Source organism: Cyclopterus lumpus, chromosome 10 (genome assembly GCF_009769545.1).
Source record: "Cyclopterus lumpus isolate fCycLum1 chromosome 10, fCycLum1.pri, whole genome shotgun sequence".
Classification (NCBI taxonomy): domain Eukaryota; kingdom Metazoa; phylum Chordata; class Actinopteri; order Perciformes; family Cyclopteridae; genus Cyclopterus; species Cyclopterus lumpus.
The window spans coordinates 9,390,307-9,408,008 of NC_046975.1; the positions used below are offsets into that span (position 1 = coordinate 9,390,307).

General features: G+C 43.4%; 3 protein-coding genes across 7 annotated transcripts; 1 reads left to right on the forward strand and 2 right to left on the reverse strand.

Annotated features, from left to right (window-relative positions):
- Positions 1-646: 646 nt before the first annotated feature.
- Positions 647-4,215, reverse strand: hbegfa (heparin-binding EGF-like growth factor a). Of its 2 annotated transcripts, XM_034544334.1 has the most exons (6): positions 3,869-4,215; positions 2,891-3,124; positions 2,590-2,788; positions 2,344-2,499; positions 2,090-2,176; positions 648-1,963 (listed from the first exon to the last, which is right to left on the reverse strand). In XM_034544334.1, exons 1-5 carry the CDS (start codon positions 3,909-3,911, stop codon positions 2,104-2,106), a joined length of 705 nt encoding a protein of 234 aa, XP_034400225.1. In that variant the 5' UTR covers positions 3,912-4,215; the 3' UTR covers positions 648-1,963; positions 2,090-2,103. The 2 variants fall into 2 exon arrangements, with proteins under 2 accessions (XP_034400226.1, XP_034400225.1); XM_034544335.1 differs by lacking the exon at positions 2,090-2,176 and having other exon boundaries at positions 647-1,963.
- Positions 4,216-5,226: 1,011 nt separating this feature from the next.
- On the forward strand, positions 5,227-11,977 carry rufy1 (RUN and FYVE domain containing 1). Of its 3 annotated transcripts, XM_034544330.1 has the most exons (17): positions 5,227-5,897; positions 6,832-7,011; positions 7,110-7,227; positions 7,324-7,425; positions 7,565-7,688; positions 7,803-7,864; positions 8,038-8,173; positions 8,352-8,453; positions 8,531-8,647; positions 8,874-9,041; positions 9,130-9,227; positions 9,314-9,433; positions 10,173-10,302; positions 10,776-10,870; positions 10,968-11,016; positions 11,107-11,184; positions 11,269-11,977. In XM_034544330.1, the coding sequence occupies exons 1-17, from the start codon at positions 5,570-5,572 to the stop codon at positions 11,410-11,412; spliced, it is 2,151 nt and encodes a 716-aa protein (XP_034400221.1). In that variant the 5' UTR covers positions 5,227-5,569; the 3' UTR covers positions 11,413-11,977. The 3 variants fall into 3 exon arrangements, with proteins under 3 accessions (XP_034400221.1, XP_034400220.1, XP_034400222.1); XM_034544329.1 differs by having other exon boundaries at positions 5,539-5,897; positions 7,110-7,425; XM_034544331.1 differs by lacking the exon at positions 9,314-9,433 and having other exon boundaries at positions 5,539-5,897; positions 7,110-7,425.
- Positions 11,972-17,580, reverse strand: hnrnph1 (heterogeneous nuclear ribonucleoprotein H1). 2 transcript variants are annotated; one of them, XM_034544332.1, is made up of 11 exons: positions 17,468-17,541; positions 16,275-16,371; positions 16,033-16,188; positions 15,798-15,941; positions 14,788-14,926; positions 13,809-14,032; positions 13,532-13,662; positions 13,270-13,405; positions 13,095-13,178; positions 12,866-12,958; positions 11,972-12,700 (listed from the first exon to the last, which is right to left on the reverse strand). In XM_034544332.1, the coding sequence occupies exons 2-11, from the start codon at positions 16,354-16,356 to the stop codon at positions 12,597-12,599; spliced, it is 1,293 nt and encodes a 430-aa protein (XP_034400223.1). In that variant the 5' UTR covers positions 16,357-16,371; positions 17,468-17,541; the 3' UTR covers positions 11,972-12,596. The 2 variants fall into 2 exon arrangements, with proteins under 2 accessions (XP_034400223.1, XP_034400224.1); XM_034544333.1 differs by having other exon boundaries at positions 12,599-12,704; positions 17,468-17,580.
- Positions 17,581-17,702: the final 122 nt, after the last annotated feature.

The following is a 17,702-nucleotide window of genomic DNA, read 5'->3' on the forward strand; positions in this document are numbered from 1 at the left end:
CTGTTCCCCGTGGCTCAGGACATACACACAGCGGCAAGTGAGTCCTGACCGCACCCATTAGGATTGACCTGTCCGTGAGTCTGAAGATGCTGTTGACAACGCGTGAAACTGACAATGTGTTCTTTTACATTTGGTCCTAAGAGAAAGGCTTCTGGGAAACGTATTCATTTAAATGGCAAACATTTAAATGGCAAACAATCATTTGTTTAACAGTACAATTGGTAAATATATATATATAAATATATAGTGATTAAACATTGGTATCCCCTTTATATCCCCTACCCAGATTTGAGCATAATAAACTAGGAGGACTTTTGACTCCCTATCTCCACAGCACTGACTAAACATATTTGCCAGTATACAGATGCTTTGGTTAAAATCATTTGCTCACACGTCAGAGAAAGGGGAAATACTAATATTTTGTTTACTTTAATTACAGCTCCTGAATAGGCCAAAAGAACACGCTTGTGTTATCATCATCTGGACCGGCCACTCTAAAATATCACATTAACTCACATGACTCAGGAAGTGAACCAAAGACAAAAATAAACTCGACCTAGCTTAATTGATCTGCCAGTCCAACATGTGAAGTTCCTATTAATGCAGAGGTTTGATGTAATGGAGTACAAATTACATGAGTCTAAAAGTCTTTTTGAGTCTTTTTTTATTTCGCTCTGAAAAAGAAGAAAAAAATCACATAAATAAAAATCACTTCAAAACTGCAGGACAGGATTTCAAAGAGTGGAACACTGTAATTCACATTTTATGTTCTCTTTTACATGACAGCCCAACATGGATCTGAATGATTTATTCCTCTAATGACGGTAAGACCACATGACAACATGTTTTTACCAAATTCTTGTTGCAGTGTATTTGATATTTGACTCGCTTTTGAACGCTTCTTAATAATACAGTTGCTGAGGGCAGTTTTTTTGTTGGCTTTAATAAATACACAGCCAGTGCGATGTATCGTGATGACAGGCATTGATCTGATCTTATAACACTGAGGCAGAAGACTCACCCTAAAGCGGCAAAAAGATCCCCAAACCTGTAGGACAAATTTGGGAGTAAGAGCAGCCCCATTACCACCACCGTTGTGCCTTTGAGCAAGGCCACGAGCTGCCGAGTGGCTTACAAATCAAACTGGTTGCACTGGGCAGCTTCCAGGTGTGAATTTTCGTAACAATGGGAGTACAAGCAGAGCGTTGCTCTCAATGAAACTAGCCCGAATAATTTAAAAAAACGATCATGTCTATTCATGACCAATCTATTAATCACAGTGCTATTGATCGTCTACTAAGTGCCGAAATTAATAACGCCAGAAATCAGATAGTTACGCATCGAATCCCTTTTCATGAAATACTGAATCTGTCAATGAGCTTTCAGCATTGTTTGCTTTTCTGTTTCATAAATAAATAACGTCCAATAAGAAATATAAAAACAACTGTAACATCATTATTTTAAAAACGGTTGTAGGTGGTTAAAATCTCTATAAATACAGTTAGTTTAAATAAATAAATTAAAATTATAAATATACGGTTTACTGTACACAAAAAAAAAAAAAAAGATGGACTTGTGCAGGAAAATACAAAATGCTTTTGTTAAAAAATCTTGTTCAGTTCCGTCCAAAAACGACCTCTTTTCACACAGTCGAGAAGCAGCACAGAGTCTAGACATGTTCCTTCTTCTTCTCCTCGTTCCTTCGTGCTCATCACCTACGGCTCGTCACATCTCCAGTCCATCTTCTGGGCCGTTAGTATTCCAGTTTCAGGTGGGCCGACTTCTTCTGAGGCCTTCAGGAATATGTTCACCTGCCCATTTTTCATCTGAACGTCTAGCAGGGGGTCAAGGCAGAAAACGGCCTTGGTTCCCTTCTTCGTGTACGATCCTTTTCCCTCCAGGACCTTCCTTTTGCAGTTCACTTCTCTTTTTCTATTTTGAGGTAGAATTTCCACATCTTTGCCTGGCATGAAAAAAAGAGGGAGAGGCAATGAGTACAACCTTATTTTGTTCAGGCGACGAAGAAGAAGAAGAAATATGACGGTGTTTGTCAGTGCATGTGTTTGTAGCCCTGTTCCTACCTACTCACCTCTCTTTGTCTCCTCAGTGGTTGGACGCTAACCCTAGTTTGACCTTCTCTTCATTCTCTACATCATACGCTCCCCGCTTGTGAAACCTGTGATCAACAAAAGAAAAGGAGCTTGTTCAGACTATGTTCTGTGTCTATCCATGGCAAGTATTTGCTAAGTTACCAGAAAGGTCTTGAATCTGTCCGTGTGTATGTGTGCGTGTGTACGGTTGTTAGTGTGTGTTTGTGAGTGGATCTGTGTGCGTTTCACTTACCTAAGCAACAACAAAAGGCCGATGATGGTGAGGCAGACGGACGACAGCACCACCGCCACCACGGCCAGAGCCGTGCTCCGGTTGTAGCCCTCCTGGGGCTTCCCCAGGGACAACGTGAAAAACTGACACCTTTCCCCAGAGTAGCTTACGTGGCACCTGAAGACAGGACGGAGAGGGAATCGGTTAATGATTCGGCAGGAACCCAAGTGGTAGAGCCGGTGAGGAGATAGATACAGAGATACTTACACACAGGATGGGGCGCGGATGTCCCTCAGGTACTGGCAGGTGCCGTGAATGCAGAAATCTTTGTACTTCCTCAGGCAAGGATTCCTCTTCCTTCCCTTTCCCTTCCCACTCTTTCTTCCCCTCCCTCTCCTTTTCTGTCCTTCTGTGCTTTCTGTCTCCAGGATGGAAGACGGATTGTTGGGTTTGCTTACCATGGCAACTAAACAAAAAAACAGAACAACAAAAATGAATGTTATCGTATTTGTTGCGGAGGCAAGTGGTGAGAAATGTAAGACATTTGAGAAATAGCAAACTCCCTTACTTCTTGGCAACTCCACATAGTCTCCAGACATGCCATCTTCATACTCGTCTTCATAGAAATAATCCCTGTAATCCTCCTCCACGCCTTTCTGACCATACTCCGCTGTCGTCGCACTCACGTTCTCCTCCTCCACCCTCCTGTTTTTGGTCGTGTCCAAGTTGAACACAGCTGTGTGCCGCTGCCTGTCGCTTTCATACCTGTCAACTGCGGCACCGCTGGCCAGTCTGGACACCACTGGAGGAAAGAATGAGAGTTTAAAATGTTACAATTGCATGTCTGTTTGGTTTGATGCCGTCTCTGACAGAATAGACGCCCACAAACACCTCAGAAACTCTTCCTCTAGGGGACGAGGAGTGCAAACAGGTTAGTGTGCCAAGGTGGGAGGACCTCTGAGGGCAAGTCGAAACATGTTGTGCACAAGGAAGCTCCAGGCAGGATTTTTGGCTTTTAGTGGAATCCTACGGATCCCTGTTAGGAAATGCACACACTGAGATACAGAGCATATTCACCCCCTTTGCTCAAGAGCACTTTGGCAGAGTGGAAGCTGGCCAAAAGTGGGGCTTGAACTTGAAATGCAGGAAGGGAAAAACAGTGGGAGTGGGGGCCAATAGAAGTTGGCATATAGTCCCTGTGTCTCATATACACACACACACACGCACACACACACACACACGCACACACGCACACACACACACGCGTATGAAATGCATGGACAGACAGTTAGCTAATGTCAGGCAAGAATATGAGTTAAAAATAAATGTATCCAGTTACATAAAGCATGCTCTAAAATAGAGAGATGACCCCGTTAGCTCCCGAATAGCCTGGCATTATGAAAAGCATGAAAAGTTATGAAGTGTCCAAAAGGTGTACACCGGTAGCCAAGAAGAGAGGCACACACCGGCAGCTCATGTCAAACATGATCACGTCCCTCAACAGAGAAGGACGCTGTTATCTCACATCAGCGCACGTGAAACTCACCCGAGGCGTGAACCAGCAGGAGCACAACAGCGAAAATCCCCATCACGTCAAAACTTCCAGTGATCTACAAGTTGTATTCCTTCCACTTGTTCCGTTTCTAAATATTCCTTCCTTCTCGCTTTTCTTTTCCTTTCTCTGCCTCTCTCTCTCTCTCTCTCTCTCTCTCTCTCTCTCTCTCTCTCTCTCTCTCTCTCTCTCTCTCTCTCTCTCTCTCTCTCTCTCTCTCTCTCTCTCTCTCTCTCTCTCTCTCTCTCTCTCGGTGCGTTTGTGTGAATTAATTCCGCCTGTTTGAGTCCTCTTCGCGTCCAGGATGTTCCAGCGTCAGAGGAGCGGAGAGAAGGAGCGCTCGGATCGAGGCACCGCGGTATTTATGGCCCTCCTCGGGTCACCACGCCTACAGACGCTGCCCCGCGTGGAGGATGCAGGCTGGACAAAGTGTGCGCTATAACAATATTAGTACGCTACTGCATTCATAGATGGAATATTAGGCGAATCACTTTGGTGCGGAGTTTGTAGGGCCACTTTAAATTCAAATTAGTCCTCTGGTGGTGACAGTGATATGGCATTATTATAAGTTATAATATGTAAGTAGACGGGATTCAGTCTACTATTAAAAGGTGCATCCTGTATACGTTTCTGTTAAAGTTGATGGAAATTAATTATGTTATATCAATATGTTCGCCCCATCTTCTGCTTTAAGTTTTCACCTATATATCCTGAAGTGCCCTGGTCGTTCAAAACACCGACTCTCATTTCTATAAGCCACAGTGTGTGTTGCCTTATCTAATCTTTAAGGCTTTCAGATGTGTTTAAGAGTTGTGTATTTCATGGTTGGCAATATAATATATCTCTATCATCACTCTGATGGATGGATGGATGGATGGATGGATGGATGGATGGACGGACAGACAGACAGACAGACAGACAGACAGACAGACAGACAGACAGACAGACAGACAGACAGACAGACAGATAGATATAGAAAGTCACATACAAAAAAATATTACTGAAATGTTTACTTTTTATAATAATGCAATAAATATAACAACAACAACAAATAATGTATTTGTACTCATTCACTCACTTTTAAAGTCGAATTATTGCAGGGTATAAACTGGACTGGGGAATTTCTTTTGGCCTATAAATAATAAAAGCACCTTCAAACAGGTTCAACAGGTGACTGACGGACAGCATGTCTGCGCCACTACGTGGTGGAACTAGGAACTACATCACACTCAGAAAGGACTACAAAAGGACCTCAGCTCATTATCTTGTTAGGAACTTCTGAAACCAAGAATAATTACGTGGTCTTTAGGAGAGGTTGTTTTCATAACATTTGTATAAGGACTTGTTGCTATAGCGATAGTGTGAGATGTGGAAAGTGAGGAGCAAGATAAGGAAAGTGATACCAAACATGAACAAACATTAAGCTTGACATGTCTGTCACTTGTCAATATGTCTTCTACGGGAAACGCCTTTCCTGTAGCTCTTAGATGAATCAAGGCCCTCACAATCACACACACATGCAGGATTCCTTCAACGTCTGTCTGACGCGCACTCGCCCCAGTCCAGTAGGTGGCGCTGGTGCCTCCTAACCGACAATAACTTAGAAAAGAAGAAGAATAACGTTCTCACAGCGCGCGTGATTGCTCTGGTCTGGTCACGTGAATACTCGGCGAGCAGGGAGGGTGGGGGTAAAAAATGGCCGACGAGGCAGGGGAGGTAAACACAGCTGTTGAGGAGAGCGAAGCAATACAACCGCTCGATGAGCCCGAAGTTTCGGAAGCCGCGCCAGACGGCGAGTCCGGCGACAGCGACGAGCGGGACCGGACGGAGACGCCGGCTCCGGCTCCGGCGGCGGCAGAGAGCAGCTGGTCGGCTCCCATCTTGTCTCTGGCTCGGAAGGCCACGGAAACGATTAGCAGTGGGGTGAGCTACGCTGCCGCCCAGAGACGTCCCTCACAGGGGTCCGCTGCGACCGGATCTCAGTCCGGACCGGATCTCAACAACGCTTCAAAAACGCTTCCAGGTGGGCTGTGACTGTCACTCACCGGTGTCACTCTTAACACTCCATGTTTCATCCAAAGTTAGTGAAGTTGTACAACAGGACAGCCAGAAAAGTCCCTCTCACCACTTCCTGTTGGAAACTTAATGTCAGCTGCCAGGACACATTACTTCAAGAGCATCATCTTGATTTAGAGTTTGGTGTTGTGCCACTACACGCATGGTGTTTGTTCTGCATTTCGTGGACACAACTTGCATGACATCTTCCTCCAAAGCCTGCATATTGGGTGACAGATTTCTATGAGGGGCCGTTTAGGCCATAACTATTGAGACACTCTCACATGCACTACTGAAACACTTACACACATACTAATGAAACACTCGTACATTCACTATTGAAACGCTTGTACACGCACTACTGAAACACTTACACATACATACATACTCTGTAAATACTCTTACGCATACATATGAGAAACACACACGCATACATATATACTTCTGTCATATACACATACATATGAAATGCATACAAGTGAAACATGTATACGTATCTATCTGTTTTCAGTTATATGTATGTATGCTCTTACATGAGGATGTGCAAGCGTCTCACATGTATTCATACAAGTAATTTCAGTAGTGACCGTGAGAGTGTTTCAGTAGTGAATGTACAAGTGTTTCATTAGTATGTGTGTAAGTGTTTCAGTAGTGCATGTGAGAGTGTTTCATTAGTATGTGTGTAAGTGTTTCATTAGTATGTGTGTAAGTGTTTCATTAGTATGTGTGTAAGTGTTTCAGTAGTGAGTGTACAAGCATTTCAATAGTGAATGTACGAGTGTTTCATTAGTGTGTGTTTAAGTGTTTCAGTAGTGCGTGTGAGAGTGTCTCAATAGTTATGGCCTAAACGGCCCCTCATAGATTTCATTCAACGCTTTTCCTTTGCCTTGCGTCCTTGACAGTGCTGCCCCCCAAAGACCCCATGGCAATAGAAAGATCCAACCTCCTCAGCATGATGAAGCTGAGCATCAAAGTATTAATCCAGTCCTCCCTGAGTCTGGGCAGGACGCTGGACTCGGAGTACCCTCCTCTGCAGCAGTTCTTTATCGTCCTGGAGCATTGCCTCAAACACGGGCTGAAAGGTGAGTCTGGCCTTTTGAACAGAGTTGCATTTCATCCAAAGATCTTATGCCACCAGCAGATCAAGCAGAGATGACTTTTCCCTTTTTTTGTTTTTTAGCCAAGAAATCCTTCATCGGTCAGAACAAGTCCATATGGGGCCCGCTGGAGCTGGTTGAGAAGTTGTGTCCAGAGTCTGTTAACATTGCCACAAGTGCCAGAGACCTGCCCGGCATTAAGTATGCTATTGCAAATCATTTCCCAGTATACCTACAATGTAAGATACACGTAAGTTGGTTATTGGGGGATTTATTTTTCTTTAATTATGTTTTCAGGACCGGCTTGGGCAGAGCAAGGGCTTGGCTGCATTTAGCGCTCATGCAGAAGACAGTAGCTGACTATATGAAAGCTCTGCTGGACCGCAAAGATCTCCTGAGGTTAGTAACCAGGATACGTTATGTGGGCCTAATATAGCTGTTTTTTTATTTTAGAATATTAATATGTTAATTTGTCTGTTAACAGCTAATTCCCCCATAATTCATAATTCTTCCAATTCCTTCTGTGTCTGGCTCCTAGTGAGTTTTATGACTCTGGAGCATTGATGGTGGAGGAGGAGGGAGCGGTGATCGGGGGACTCCTGGTGGGCCTCAACGTAATTGACGCTAACCTCTGTATAAAAGGGGAGGATCTTGATTCTCAGGTGAGTGCTGGCAGGTTTTGTGGGCCTTCACATCCCAGCTTTTGCAGCCCATTTTCTCTTTGAGAGACGAGTCGTCTGGCATACACAGTGATCAGTTTCTCTGTCCCCGTTTAGGTGGGAGTCATTGACTTTTCCCTGTATCTGAAAGACCCTGCCAAAAGCGAGACACCAAAAAAGTGAGTGCTTGCTGTTCGGATGAATTGAGCATCTCACTGCTGTTTTATCATGTTTTGAACCACTCTGGTCTGATTTTAGTTTGAACTTGTCGCCCCTGGCATGACAATAGTTAAATCTCATACAGACCCAATGCACACTCAACCCCGACATTGCTTTATTCTTTCTCTTTAAGTGACGCCAAGATGACAGCCATATTGGATCAGAAACACTACATTGAGGAGTTAAATCGTCACCTGAGTGGCACCGTCACTGACCTTCAGGCTAAGATGGACTCTATAGAAAAAAACAACAAAAAACTTTCAGAGGAGGTCAGAATGTGTGTATGTGTAACTATTGTATGATTGTGCTTGTAATCGGTGGGCGTGACGCATCTTAAGATTGCTTCAATTGTCTAAAAAGAAGCCTTCCCCTCTAATGTCATCACAGCATCTTTGTCTATAAGCCGTGCTTCACGTGTCTGATAAGCGTGTGTTTTATTTTGCTCAGCTGACAGCGGCGACAGACAGAATCAACTCTCTGCGGGAGGAACAGGAACAGCTAAGAAAGGAGAATGAGACGATCTTGCAGTCCAGCCAGAACAAGGAAGAGGTCAGAAAGTAACGGCAACTAAATCACTCCTAATCTAGGAAAATACCCACACTGTATAATGTGTTTTGTTTTTCCAGGCAGCCCTTCAGGACAGCCAGGTGGAGCTGGAGACGTACAAACAGACTCGACAGGGCCTGGATGAGATGTACAATGTGGTTTGGAAGCAGTACAAAGAGGAAAAGCGCATTCGCCAGGTCAGGTATCAACCGGTTATATAAAGCACTAGAATATGTCACGCATGTGGCAAATAGAAATTAGTCTTCATACATAGTGAGACAGAAGCCAGCAGTGTGAGTGGTGCTAAGTCATGTGGCCTCCTGTTAGCAGGAGCTTAAGCAACACTACTGTTTTATTGTAATGGTTAGACTTCAGAACTGAATTGGACTCATGCTTGTTTGTGTTTGCAATGCATGCTGGCAGGAGCTGGAGCGTGAGTTGGAGCTCCAGGTGGGCCTGAAGCAGGAGATGGAGGTGGCCATGAGGCTGCTGGAGAAGGACACGCATGAGAAACAGGACACGCTGGCAGCCTTGCGGCTCCAGCTCGACCAAGTCAAGACTCTTAACCTGCAAATGTTCCACAAAGCTCAGGTAGACGCACAAGAATACACGGTTTCTTTCTGTCTTGCGTGGCCGCTCAGACAGAACGCACATTAATACAACCTCTGTGGCTCTCAAGGATTCAGAACGATTAGCAGAAAAAAAGCAGACCGAGGCGGTGCAGCTCGAGCAGAAGATGGATGAAATGGAGAGAGCCATGATGGAACTAGAGCACAGGTGTGTATTGTGCAGGTTTTTCTGATTTCAAAAGGGTGTTCCTTTTGAAAGTAATATTCTTCTCCCTGGTTGGTTGTGCCTCACAGACTGCAGAACTCAGAGCAAGAGCGTAAACAAAGTGACCAGTCAGACAAAGACATGAGGGTGGAGCTGGAAGGAAAAGTGGATGCTTTGCAGAAGCAATTGACTGACCTGGATACACAAAGGTTAAGACTCACACAGCTGGAATAAAAAAAACAAACACTGCACTGATTTGGCTGACATGAGTTAATGCACGACTGAGGAGCAGTTAAGTAATGAAAGCTCAATAGGGACGTCAGTAACTTTCTGTACCATCTGAACTGGACATGGTTTCCTACACAGTGGTTTCGGTAAGGGAAAGACATTTCCTTTCATGGTGCAATGAACATACTTGTGGCTCCTTTACATCTTGAGCTAAAAAAAATATTTACACGAAAGCAATGTCTATAAATATAGATTAGAAATCAGAATTAACAGGGTTGCAGTACAAATGTTCCCCCTCATTATCTGAATTCCGACAGTCTCACCATCCAAATCAAGTCCACATTAATTACAATCTATGAATTCATACAGGTAGTCTTTTAAATCAATCTGTTCAAGTCATGTAACTTGTAGATAAAATAGAATAGATAGGTACAGTGTTACTCGTTTAAAGTATCGCACACTGTAGCACTCTGTCACCTTTTGAAGGGGGCGGATGCAGCAGACACAAATCTTCTCATGCGCTCTGTCTATTTTTATTTTACACGAAATGCGAATTAACTGCTTCTCTCCTAAATTAATAGTATCCGTTATTCTTTTCGTCAACGGGCATTAATCACATAACTAATGTTTTGAGAAGAAATAAGTTGACATTTTGCTGCGATGGTTGTCCATGTGTGTAGGATGAGGGTTAAACTTACTGTGTCTCTTCTCTGTTCTCAGGCTGGGTTTGGAGAATGAGCTGCGTACTGAGAGGGAACAGAGACAAAGTCTGCAGAAAGCTCTCCAGCAGGAACAGGACAACAGCATCGAGCTCCGCACACAGCTGCAACAACTCCAGGGCCTTCACGCGGTCAGCGTCACACTCACTCCACTCACCAGGGTTTGGTTCATTCAGCTCGTCATGTGGATTCTTCTTTCGAAAAACGTTTATACGTCTAAACTTCCTGCGCAGAAGTCTTTGTACTTTTGTGCAGCACAATTAGATTTTCCAGGAACTGAGAACCACACGGACACAAAACGACCACATGACATATAAGGGCTCCTTTATCGTAGCGATCAGCTCCTCTTTTTTTTTTAAATTCATGGGTTTCATCTCATACCTGTTCCTGGATTATTTGCATTAAACCCTGCAGTTTGAGCGATTTCTGTTTTATATCAATATTTGCTACGCAACTGCAGGACTTCAACTGTTGCTGTGTTGTTCAACTGTTTCAACATTGTTCATCCTATTTAGGTTTTTCTTAAGTGACTGAGCAAATATTTGCTAATCCTTCGCAATATTGTGATTTTATGGTTCTTGTTTCCGGTAAATTGACGGTGCAGGAGCTGCAGGATTTGAAGCATGAGAAGCGGCAGCTGCAGCAGACATGTGGGCAGCAGGAGCAGGCTCTACAGGAGATGGGGCTGCACCTCAGCCAGTCAGTGCTTCTTGTTTACAAATCTTTATTACATGTTTCTGGTAAAACGTGTACCATTTTGTAAGGTTTTTGTGTTTCTTTCTCCTTTTGTCAAAAGGTCTAAACTTAAGATGGAGGACTTCAAGGAGGTCAACAAAGCTCTGAAGGTACAATGTGAAGAATATATTACATGTACAATTGATGCTGTGAGATTTGAAGAGATCCTGACCAGTCCTCTTCTTCGTTGCTCCCATCAGGGCCACGCCTGGCTGAAAGACGATGAGGCCACTCAATGCAAGCAATGCGAGAAGGAGTTCTCCATCGCACGCAGGAAGGTAGTCTCTTCCACCCCCGTCTCATTAAATGTTCTTCTATAATAATTTTCACATCAATGAGGCGTCCATGTTTGTGTGTTGCAGCACCACTGTAGAAACTGTGGAGACATCTACTGCAACTGTTGTTCCAGTAATGAGCTGGCCTTACCGTCCTACCCCCGGCCTGTGCGGGTGTGCGACGTGTGCCACGCCCTCCTGCTGCAGAGAAGCTCCTCCACGGCTTCCTGACGGCTATGTTTCCAACACTGCACATGCAAACCCACTATGGTTTTAGAAGTACTGGTGTTTCAAGAATGTTATCAAATCTTAGGGAGATGTGATTTGATGGTCCAGTTCCACTATTGCCTGAAATTCAGGAGTATTAATTGATCTGTATTAAACCCTCTTTTAATCCTGATGGGATGAGCTAATATTAAAATTGAAAATTAGGATATTTGAGATTTGTTTCTTTGGACTGGAATAACAATAATTTGACTTGATTTAAAACTGACCCTTTTTAAAGTGTAGTTATAATTGAGTTTTTTTTTTTTTTAAGGTTACGTTGAGGTCACTGAGGATCATCAGTGTACGTCACTTTGATATTATTCATCCTCGTCATGCATCTACTTTTTTACAGCTATGGACCCACTGCTACATGCAAACTCATTGTATGAATGTTAAATCTATTTTAGAATGTATTACTACTGGGTTTTGTAGATTGTCAACTGCTACAAAGCCATCTTAATTTGGTGATGAAACATTTTTTTATCTATTTGATAAATGAATAAAGACTCTTTTGCAATGCTCGTTTCAATTAGATATTCCAGACTAGTTTATTCACTTTGTGCACAGGAAATACAAATAGCATTTGAAGCAGTAGAAATCTTCATGTCAGCAGATTTGAAATTCACTTGCCCTAATCCAGAAAAAAAATTCCTCATACCGTAAGAAAACAGAACATGCTCTGAACATGTGACGTCTCAATTCAGATTAACATTTTAACTGGGAATAAAAAAAAAAAGAAAGGTTTAACACTATGTAGACGGTGAAATAAGGTCAAAACATAAGATACCAGACTTTCTGATTTGTTTTGTTCATGCACTCAGACATTGAAACTAATGTTAACGCCACCAGCACAGGATGAGTTAACCTTGGGGGACAGCCAGGTTTATGGAGAACACAAAAACACACATCCTTGTAATGAACATTTAAATCTGTGAGAATGGGGAAGACAAACAGTGCTTCTCTCTGACACCAGATGATCCCACTTCTCTGAAGATCATCCACTTAAAAAAAATACAAACCCCCCCCCCCCCAATGTTTTCATAACCTCACCTGACCCTATGTTTACTAGGTGAGACTTGCGTTTCCAGTCCTTGCAGCAAAATGCTGAGTTAAAAAAAAAAAACCCATCAAATTATAGAAAAGAAAATCTACATTCCCCATCCCCCGCCCAGTCCATTCATAGAGCCTCTGCTTCCTCCTCCTCCACCGCCGCCGCCACCGTAGTAACTGCTTCCCATTCCGCCCTGGTTACCTAACAAGAGAGAGAATACAAAATATAGGACCGAGTAGTTCCTTTCAGGAGTCACACAGAAACAATGCACAACTGTCCTTGTGTATAAATAAGTGGCATTAGAGTAGGAAAAGGTTGAACTTTATTGTGGATTTAGAAGAAGCCTATAACAGCGCCGACACTCACTGTAGTCACTGTAGCCGCCCATATTGCCCTGGCTGCTGTATCCACCAGAGTACCCTGAGCTCAGCTGGCCGCCGCTGTAAGACGACTGGTTCCCTGTAGAGGACAGTTCACATCCAGTTCAGGAGGATTTAGAGAATCCTAACTATTACATAGATGCTGATTTTGTGCACACATTTTCACCCAAACAACAGATGCCGCTAGCCTCGCAATCTCCACTACTGAAACTCACCCATGCCACCCATCATCTGGCTGCTGTAGGCTCCGTTACTTCCACCTGCGGTTGAGTTCAAGAACAGCTCCACGTAGCGGTGTTCTGAGGGGCAGGGAGAGAAACCATGACCATCATTATGCAAACTCATACATACGCAGGGCGGAAGTGGTTAAATCACACATTTCAAACTCACGCATGTTAGCTTTGTCTTTGGACATGGCGGCCACAGCATCTTCGTGTGTCGCAAACTCTACATCTGCCTCCCCGGTTACCCTGCCGTCTGGACCGATCTCAATATGGACCCGCACTGGATTCAATGGCGAGAAGAACTGAGGAGGACATATTAAACACATTTATGTTACGATATGAGCTGAACAGCTGCAATATGCACCGAGGGAAGACAATTTCAGCAATCCAGTAGTTGTGCAGGTATTTCAGTCGTTCCTCTGACTTACATTGTAGATGTCCGTCTCTGAGGCTCTATAGGGCAGGCCCCTCATGTGGACACAGTGGCCTGTTGTGCTCTGGAAGGAAGAGCCGCCGCCACCGCCACCGCCGCCATCTCCATATCGTCCATCTGATACACCTAAACATTTGTAATCACGGTTAACGCACGTCCAGGACTCTACTCTCCATTTTAAAATCGGATTAATCATATTGTGGCTATCTAAAACAATTGCAAACTGTTACTAAATCAGATTTCCGTTCACATTTGGTCCACTTGACACCCACCTCCTCCATAGCCGCCGCCGCCACCACCGCCACCGCCGCCGCCACCACCACCGCCGCCGCCGCGACGCATTCTCTCATAGGATCCCCCTCGGCCCATCATGTTGTAGCCGCGACCACCCGAGGGCCGGTCATAGGGCCCTGGTCTCTGCATGCCCATGGGCTTTCGCTGGGGTTCGTAATGGGTCCGGACCTCAGCACGGCTACTCTTGAAGATCTCAATGTACCTAGGAGCATAGAGATAGCACAATGAGCGCATGGGTAATGAACCTGCCCAGGCAAGGCTGCACTTGCTCAATACTGATGCAACTGGGCTATGCAGAGGCTGTCATGGTGTAGTCCAACGGTAGTAATATCTGAGTGCTTGAGGCTAGTTGTTAAAACTGTAAATAAAAAGAACTTATTAACTGAGTTGCAAAAATTAAGCTGTCCAAAATGACCAGGGCCTTATTGACTTTTACACGTTTCTTATAGTTACCTGAAGTTAGTTATACAACTGATTGAATACAGCGTCCTGTGTCCTTGCCATGACAGCCATTGTCCTGGTTTTAGAGGGACAGAGAGGGCTCCAACCCTTCTGTAACTCACTCTTAAGCATTACCTGCGACAGTGGGCTCCAGATCCATGTGTACAGTGGCCCTCTGATTTTACCACCAGGGAGACTCCTTACCATTTATCAACCTGGACTGATGTTTAGTGCCGAGACACCATTTGTTCTCAAAAGTAAGCATGTACTCTAGTTAGCGACTCGTGTCATACTTGTGAATGGTGCCCAAGCACTAATATTCCCATTGAACATTGTGAATGTGTGCCGTATTGCAATCTAACATGGCAATTTGTGTATGCGTTTGTGGTAAAAAATTACAAATATGTTTGAATTAGCCGAGATTAATGTAGTGTCTGATTTGCATTTAGTTCAGATGTTGAGGGTGCACACCATAAGAAAAGCAACTTATCCAGCCAACCAACCAACCATCCCCACCTGTGCCCTATTCTTTCCTTGTGTTTCTTTAGAGCCTTTTCAGCTATATCCTGTGAAGCAAACTGCACGAAGGCCTCCCCCGTACTCCTCCCCTGGATGTCCACCGGCAATGTTATCCCATTTGGCACGATTTCCAACCCTTCAACCCAAGGACAGATAACCCCAGCAGGGGACATATTAAATCACATGCCCAATCACAGAGAGAACTTTCTCTAAAGAGAAAACTTATGGAAAACTCTACACATCATCACACATACCAGTTCAGTTTTTAACCAGTGACTGGCTATTTAAACGACTTATAGTTACTGTATTTTAGGGACAAAAAAAAAAAAAGAAATGAACAAATGAGGAAAGAGGAAGAATATGGAAACGGGCACTGTGTGGGACATTGGGCTAGTATTGGTGTGTTGATGAAGAGAGAAAAAGATTAAAATTACTAATGGCTCAGTAGGAACTAATCTAAAACTTGCCGAACAGTGTATATAAAAATGATGCAGTCAAAAGACAGGTGTGAGTAAATGGGGAGAGGGGACAATGATACTGGGGTAAGAGACCGTCTACTCAGTGATGAGTGAGACCCATTCCATCATTAGAAAATGACCAGTAGGCACAGACATCAACATTTAACTACGCCGCCTTACAACATCGGACCCAATGAAAGAGAAAAAAGATGATGATTAAAATGGAGGTATGATTGATATGATGAGAAAGGGTGTTTGCATAACAGATTTCTGCCCCTGAGCTTAACTTGGTCTTTAAATAATTCCTCAATTTAAATTCTAAACTAGCTTCCTTTTCTGGCATCATTTCCTCACGATTACAATTTCAAAAGCAAAATTAGGTTATAATTATTTTCCTATTGCAAGTTGATTTCTTTGTAAAATCAAGAATTGGTAGAAAGTAGAAAGGAAACAAGAAAAGGAAGATGGAGAAGAAAAATTAAAGAACGTAAAACCAACTTTACATTAAGGAGGTTTTACAGTTAACCACTGAGCAAGGCTTTTTTTTACCTGAGAAAAACTGTACTATCTCCTCCTTGCTGCAGCCAAAAGGAAGGCCTCGGAGCCGGACAAGGCCATCTCCTGCGGTTTCTGGACAGTTTGGACCAGTGTGCTTCATGACCCAGTCCATCTCGACATTGTTGGATTTAAAAACTGTATCACAGGACGTACAACAGTCAGTCATCACAGCATAAAGTTTAGATCATTCATAAAGGAGCCAATATCTGTCTGCAGTTTTACACACCCTCGACATATCTGTGGCCCATAGTTTCTCTGTCCTTCTTCACTGCAATCTTGAGATCTTCCTCGTTCTCCATTTCGACAAATGCCTCTCCGCTGGGACGCCCTTCTCTTGTATAGGTGAAGTGGATGCCGCCGCCGTTGCTGATGACTTTGCAATCTGCAAAAGTAATGTATATCATCAAATCAATTGTAAATTCTTTAATTACAGAAATACTTCTTGTAAAAAATTATATAAATACCTACCAGAGAAAAACCTCTGTACTTCATCCACTGAGCAGGACCATGGGAGACCCCTGATGCGTACTACATATCCCTCATCAGCCATGGCTTGTCACAATACCTGAAGAAAAACAGTTCCTAGTATTAGGACATATTATAGGATCATATATTCAAACCATAGATCACGATTGCCCGTTAAGGTGTGGAGGGGTAAAAAAAAAATCCTGCTTCAATGTTCATATCCTGAATTTGTGTACAATTAGGTTCCACTTTAGAAGCACTGTGAATCTCGTCATTGCTTTGAATACACCTCACAAGAAAATTCTGATCAATTAAATGTACTGGCACATTCCATTAACATTGGCTATTTTGTCACAAAGTGGAAACACTAACTTCCATGTATGGAATTAAAAAACATTTTAGTTAACGTCTGCAGGTCTACCATATCGGTGTGTATGACAGAGGAATTCACGTTACAATCTTGGATTAAAATACTCACTACTTTTACATCTTTCCAACACTATTTCACTCAAATTCAAAATCACTTCAAACGTTAACGATATTCACGATGTGAGTTAGACGGGCCTCGGTAACGTTAAATCTGAACGCGCATCAGTCGGCAGCGCCATCTACAGGCCGTTTGATAGCACTAACCGGCATATCGTCCATAAAAAAGAATATCACGGGACTTCACCATGCAACAAAGAACGTTGTCGTCTACAAATATAAATCGCAATCAATTATCAAAATGGCTTGATTGTCGAACACTTTCTCGTTAAAAAAAGGTGACCACTTGATAAAAAGCGCGAGCGCGGATTTGCCATCGTTACCAGCTAACTTTAGCGACATAACGTGGAGCTAAGTTACTTTATTCCGCCAACATTTCTGGTGTTGAAGGGTTTCGATACATTCGCATGAGTTCGCAGAAGCCATATTACGAATTTGTAATTCGTACTTCATTCATTTTGGACAGGATGCGTAGTCCCCCGCACGCTCACCACCGCACCCAGACAGAAGAACAAAAGCGGCCCTCTCACCCGGCGCCATGTTATTAGCGTTAACTGTTAGCTAGCTCTCGCGCCAGCATTAGCTAACTAACGGGATATTAATATTATCTAATACACACACCAACAACGACGTTATGCTATTCGAGAATGCAAAGTTGTCGATGCATTTAGATAAGGCAATGTAAACCACGATAATACAAATACATGTACCTGATACAAACGTAGATACCACACGCCGGAGTATGTATGACCAGACCTGCGTGATGCAGCTGAAACCTTGCACTGGGTTGCCAGTACTCTGTAACTAACCCCCTTTCGGAGACGACAAAAAGCCTCACTTAACTACTCATCGCATCCGTTCCAAAATGCAACACAATCACGTTGTTCAACATCATCAGACATTTAGAATACTACTGTTATCAATATTAATATCTTGCTGTGTTTT